Genomic DNA, 6,477 nt, shown 5'->3' with positions numbered 1-6,477 from the left:
TAGTTGTAATAATTTTCAGAATTTTTTAAGATATACACATTTTCTCTTCCTTTTTTGATTTTATGCATTTATTATATATCTATATCGAAAGAAATAAAATAAAATTGTCTCAAGATTTATTGTCTGAAATAGTACTCATTGTCAGTCAATTAATTTATGAGGCATAATATCACTTAATTTAAATGTAAGAAAAGAGCAAAACTTTAGGCTTTTTAAAATGTTCATCGGACATTTCAAACAGATATTGAAAATTTAAATAAATGCGTGATTATATATCCAACATACATTTATAATTTATCTAAATGATTGTTTTGTCATTTTAAATTTTAAGTACAAATTAGATATCTGTCTACAAAATATATGCGTATATTTTTCAAAATTTTGATATATATTCCAAAATCTATTGATATAATCAAACTTCAAGCATTCATGACTAAATAAGTTTGATGAATAATGTATAAATTTTGGTTTCTGAAAAACGTTAAAGAAATAATTTATTTTTTTGAACTTTAACACGCTTTAAAATTGTATCAGTTATATCGTCAATTATTTTCATATATAAATTAAAATTTGGTTTGGTGTATTTTACTTTTTTTAGTACTTGTTTTTCCAACCGATACTTTGAGAACTTATATCTCATATATAAAATTCTTCTGTAATGATGTATGCAAATATGCTCCTCCTAAACGATTATTCGGATTTTGATAAGTTTTTCTGAAGTTTGTTAAGGTTTTTTTTTAGAATGTATGTGATTATAAAAATATAGTAATATTGAAGAAATAATGGAAAAATTGCAAAAAACAACATATAATTTTTGACATTGAAAACATTTTGATACACGAGAACTGTCATTTCTTATTTTACACATTATTTTTTTTAAACTTATGCATGCTGTATTTTGCTTTACTTTACTAAATTATTTAAATACAAAAGAATATTTCTACTTATTGAAAAAATTATTTAGAATTTTGTTTCACGTGACAAAAATTCATTTGTTTCAAGAACTCAGATTGAACAGCGCCATATGAACTAGATTTTACAAAATCATTTATCTTAGATTTTAACTAAGTAGTAATGTTTATTGAATTATTAGTAAGAAAAATGTAATTTAAAACTGTATTTGCCAAAAGCAACTAATATTGGGTACGCGTTTATAAAAATTATAGACTAATACAAATTATATAAATTATTTATGCAATATATTGGTTGGAAATAACAAAGGTGATATTGTTCTTTTACCGTAGATAAATATTTATTCTTTCTGAATTTCTTATACTTACCAAAAAACTGCATTTTTCAATACGTATATAGCTTATGCTAATAAATGGAACGACTTTAAATAAAATATTGAAAGTAAAGGATATAATATTAAAAAATTGAAACTTTAATAGACACGTGGGTAAAAGACAACGTCTGTCGGGTAATCTAGAATCTAAATAATATGACAATCAGATATCTCAAAAATTGGTATGATTTCTATATTTTATATTTTCCTAATTTCTGTTCTTATTGTGAGAATAGTCAGATTGCGACCCATGGTTTTAAGTTTATTATCAATTATTAACCTTATATTATAACAATCTTGTACCTGATAATCGTTAATTTTTATGATTTCATTCAAAAATGCATTAACATTGTGGAGTAATAAATCGCGACTCTCAATAATGAATTTCTTAGTTGATGTCTAAATTCAATTTTGACGCAAGTTCAGTACTTATTTTTGTCTGCAAATAAAAAACTTAATAATAAATACATTATAGCATAATATTATTATTATTTTAGGCGAATTACCAAAAAACACAGATGCTGAATCTTGGAACGATAGCGATGCTCTAAATTTACTATTTAACGTCTCATCCAGCATAAGACCAGAGAAGCCCAATTTAACCTTAGAAACAGCAACACTTAGGTAAGAAACCAGCATCTTGTTAACATTTCTGGCGCAATTTCCACCCTCAGTCGTAATAATCTTACATATCCTTGTAATAGAAATCTCTTCCATGTGTTCTTGGCCCGCATTTAGCTCTGCAGTAATAATTTGGAGTACTGCCAACGTTTTCATATATATTTTGCAACAAAGTATAAATCCTTTTGAAGTTTTGTACGTAATATCAATTTGTGTAGGTAATTAAAGTATTGTACACTGTATTTTTGGGTATCATTACCCATTTGTTAAATGAATTGCACATTATTTGAAAATTTGCCAAAAGGAATTTGCGAATTATAGTGACTCAAATTATATTTAGTTCCTGTTATGTAATAACCAAATGCAATTTCAGGATATATATAATCTCTCCGGATTCTGCAAATTCAAAACATCGTTCCAGAAACGACGATCAAATCAGAATATCAGTGTCATGGTACACCAGGTCGCTGAAGAAACAAAGAGGTAAGATTGATTTTCACATTTTTGTTTTTTTTATATCATAGTCTTCGATGTGAGCTGTTTTCATTAAATTGATCAAATTTCTCGAATCATCGCTTTTTAATTTAAACGATTCTTGTAAAATGAATCCCGAAGATCGTAGATCGAGACATGGAATATGAGATTTAAGTAAGTTTCTCCCATAGGTACATTCTGCGCATTGATAAAATGCGTTTGTATTTATGTGAAGGTTCATTTTATACGACATTGAAATATAAAACGAAGTCTGAAGATATTTGAAACTTCTGATTACGCGCGGTTTTGTAATATTACTTGTAAACAGATTTTAGGTTCGTAATAGATGCACGTAATAAGTTATTGCATAAATTATGAAACGCATTGTTTAATAGATAGAACTAATAAATTTTTCGAAAAAGTTCATATTTTTGCCAGCAAATCCGATTTGGAAAACTAAAAAGTTCCACATAAAAATTCGAAAATGTATGTTTTTGAGTAATTAAACTAAAATTTGACCTTTCATCGTCAACTTTTTCTCAAAAACAACTGCGTCTATTTAAAAAAAAGTTCTGAGCCATATTTGATGGAATTTGATGTGGATTTGGCTAATTAGTAATTCGGATTTGGTTTTTTCCAAATTAGCAGAAATTTTCTAAAATTTGTCCAAAATTCTTGAGCAAGTTATGAAAATTTAAACACTTTCAAAAGGTCTGAATTGGGAGTCGGGCTCATTTGTTTATGATACAAATCGGCAGAGCAGTATCTTTGTAGTTAGTTGTCGAAAACTTTAGTGGTCTCGACGAACATCCTAAAAAATTATACGCCTACAATAATTATAAAAATCTTAAAAAGTTTGGAATGATGCATCTATTTAAAAAAATTCAAATCCATATTTGATGGACTTCTAAAAGGATTTGATTTTGCTGATTAGTTTTTTGCTTTATACATAATTAGCAGATACGTGCAATAAACTTTGTCTAAAATTTTTGAATAAATTTTGAAAATTTATCAAACCAGATCAAAGGTCACAATTGGGCTGATGGGTTTCTGGTAAAGATCGACTGGGCTGTTTCTTTGTAACTAATTGTTGAGAAATTCTATAAATTTGTCCTGATGAATATTCTAAAATATTATAGACCTACAATTGTTATAAAAATTTGAACTGATGAGTCTACCAAATTACAAAATACCATTGTCACAATTGCTAATATTCAATTCTCATTTATTAGTTCGATTATTTATGCATCTGGAAGGTTTTTAAATTTGCCTTAAGTCTAAATGTCCATTACACTTAGTTTCTTCAAAAAGTTATAGATTCAATACATGTTAAACAGAATTAACTATCTTACGAGCAGTAAATAATAAGTGTTGATCAAAATGCGACGCAACATTCCAAGGGCGTTAGAGCTTAAAGTTTCCAGAATTTTCAACAGTTTTTATTAATAATATTTTCTCCTAATATTTTCAGTAAAAAGGAAGCTATCTGATTCAAAAATGGTGCATTCGTCTTTTACCGGTTGGATAGAATTAAATTTAAAAGGAGCGGTTTCTTCCTGGAAAACCACGGCGAGGAACCATGGAATTGCTATCACTGTTGAAGATCAAGAGGGCAATGCGCTAAGAGCAGACTCTTATATTCAAAAACACGATTGTGCAAATTTATGTAAGTACTGACTTCAAAACATATTTATTTACTTTATTTACTAACAAAAATTTCATTAAAATTTTCATATTTTTACACTCATTTGCAAAGCGTTAGGGGGTATTTTGGTCTAAAATTTATAAAGAAACGATTTTCTCCATTTTTGATATTTTAAAAAATAACTAATCAGGATTATGTATATAAGATGATTTTTCTAAATTTAAATTATTTTCAGTGATGATCCTGTTTAGAGAAATTTTACGGGAGAGTTTGACCAAAAATTACGAAACATCACGTGGGGGAGGGAGGGGTCGTGTTATTATATTTTACGTGTATTTATTTTCACCTGAATTACAACAAAACAAACGTTTTCAAAAAGAATTGAAATATTTCAGGATTTTTTTTAAAAATACACGAGTAATTTTGAGTATCACCATGAGGGGGGAGTCCAAAATTTTTCAAAAAATCTTTAAACGCATTTTTCTCGTAACTGTTTTTTTATACGATGCCCATGATTTCTTAACTATTACAGAACCGATAAACTTGAAATTTTCAAAGAGTCTTTTATATATTTATTATACAATTTTTTAAAATATGTAATATAACTATCTACATATTTCGATTTTCACTTATTTTTAAAAGTTGAGAATATCACAAAAATTTGTAATGAAAATATTTTTCGACATTTTTAATATAGCGATAATATTCTAGATTAATTATTTCATATATTATTATTTTATTAGTTATCTTATTAATACGTTTTTATAAAGATAACATGAAAATTGAATTCTGACAAAAAAAATTGTCTTCAATACACCTTAAATTTGCCTTGATGTGTAAATTTTTCCTCAATACATGATTATCTCATATCAAAATTACAAATCGAGAATATAGATCAAATTATATTCATTTACAGTTGTAAATTAATTAATTAATTATTAGTTATTTGTGTACTTCATTTATTATGAGATAATTGCGAAACTTATTTGCTTCTTAACCCGCTTTCTAATTTTTATTTGATTTGGGTAATCAAGAATTTTTTTTCGGGTTATTTGGAGGGCTATAGTCATGGGTATAATCAAGTGTCAATTTTTTAAGATCTTTAAGCAATTAAGAGTTTTTGAGCTTATAATTAATTTTAGTCGTTTAAAGAAGCAAATATCGACGCTTTCAAAAAAATTATAATTTTATTTAAATTTATAATATATTACCAAATTTTAATGCTTCTAATTCCTTCACTTCAGCTAAAAAAATAATTATCAAATTTTCATTTGTTAGGTTTGATGTCAAATTTCTATTTACGAATGCTGTTTTGAATCAGAGAAATATGTTATACAAATATCTTTGGGGACAAAACAAAAATAGTTTTATTAACAACTAGTTGTTTAGAAGTAACTTTTATATAGTCTATAAATATATGTTCAAGCTTACTGACGTACAACTAATGCTTTTAAATTTTCAACGCATAAATCATGCAAGTTTTTTAATTTAATATCTAAAATAAATTGTAGTAACTTCAGCGGTAGCGGAATTTTATATAAAAAATATTGAAAAGTTTTTCTTAATTTGTTAAAAGTAGATAAATTGATGTATTTTCTTACATGTATACTAGAACGTATGTTTAATATATAATTTGTAAAAATATATTTTTGATTAGTTTTGTAAATAATTATTATATTTTACAAGATCCCTTGTCAAGGGCATTTTATACCTATTGATGAATATACTTATAGCTGTATTGGTTATAGAATTAATTATTACTATAATATTCAAGATTTTGCACATAAGCTATTCATATCAAATAAGCAATTTGAAATTAGATTCTTTAATTATTATGATTAATAAATTTTAGATCCTCGTCCATTTCCCTGGCTGGTCCACAAGAAACTACCTTACGACGACACGGATATAAGTTACCGGTAATTAAAGTTTCAAACTTTAAACTTCACCACAACTGGAAATATTAATTAATATTAAATTCTAATTCAATTTTAGATTTCCTCGCCTCGATATTTTAACTCGAGAATTAGTCGACTACAACTATCAAGGTTTGCCAAGTTTGGTAGAAAACATCCACAATGCGCCAAGTGCGCACCAAGCTGGACTTTGAAATTAAATCAGATATAGAATGTTAATGGAAAGGATTGAAGATCTGTAAATAAATTTTATTTGTTACTGTTTACTTACTAAAATAAGTCTGAATGTTAATCTAGAGTGATTTTCGATGAATTGATTAGATTAGACAGCCCCAAATTTAACCTACGGGTTATCTATTTTCGGGTCATGAGTGTAAAGGATGAATGTCCTAGAATTATTTATCATAAGTTATCCTCTTAATTATTTAAGACCAGTGACTTTTGGCTTAAGTTAAAAGTATATGGAATTTTTCTGTTCAACTTCTATTTATTATTTATAATCATTCACCAAATTAATTTTAACTTAAGAAAAAATA

At 26.6% G+C, this 6,477-nt stretch overlaps 1 protein-coding gene across 1 annotated transcript in view; it reads left to right on the top strand.

Moving 5' to 3' along the window:
* The window catches only part of LOC113370934, a 37,170-nt gene extending 30,901 nt beyond the window's left edge, over window positions 1–6,269 (top strand). The window contains exons 2-6 of the mRNA XM_026611604.1: window positions 1,783–1,909; window positions 2,280–2,389; window positions 3,852–4,046; window positions 5,878–5,944; window positions 6,021–6,269. Of these exons, the coding sequence (XP_026467389.1) occupies window positions 1,783–1,909; window positions 2,280–2,389; window positions 3,852–4,046; window positions 5,878–5,944; window positions 6,021–6,135 (614 nt within the window). The 3' untranslated portion in view covers window positions 6,136–6,269. The remainder of the gene's footprint in view (window positions 1–1,782; window positions 1,910–2,279; window positions 2,390–3,851; window positions 4,047–5,877; window positions 5,945–6,020) is intronic.
* Window positions 6,270–6,477: the final 208 nt, after the last annotated feature.

The sequence above is a fragment of the Ctenocephalides felis genome, unplaced genomic scaffold (assembly GCF_003426905.1).
Source record: "Ctenocephalides felis isolate EL2017-DRISC unplaced genomic scaffold, ASM342690v1 CF-g0.4_SCAFFOLD_01492, whole genome shotgun sequence".
In the NCBI taxonomy this organism is placed as follows: Eukaryota; Metazoa; Arthropoda; class Insecta; order Siphonaptera; family Pulicidae; genus Ctenocephalides; species Ctenocephalides felis.
Note: the sequence above shows the minus strand (reverse complement) of the source record. Positions and strands in the feature narration are given on the sequence as shown.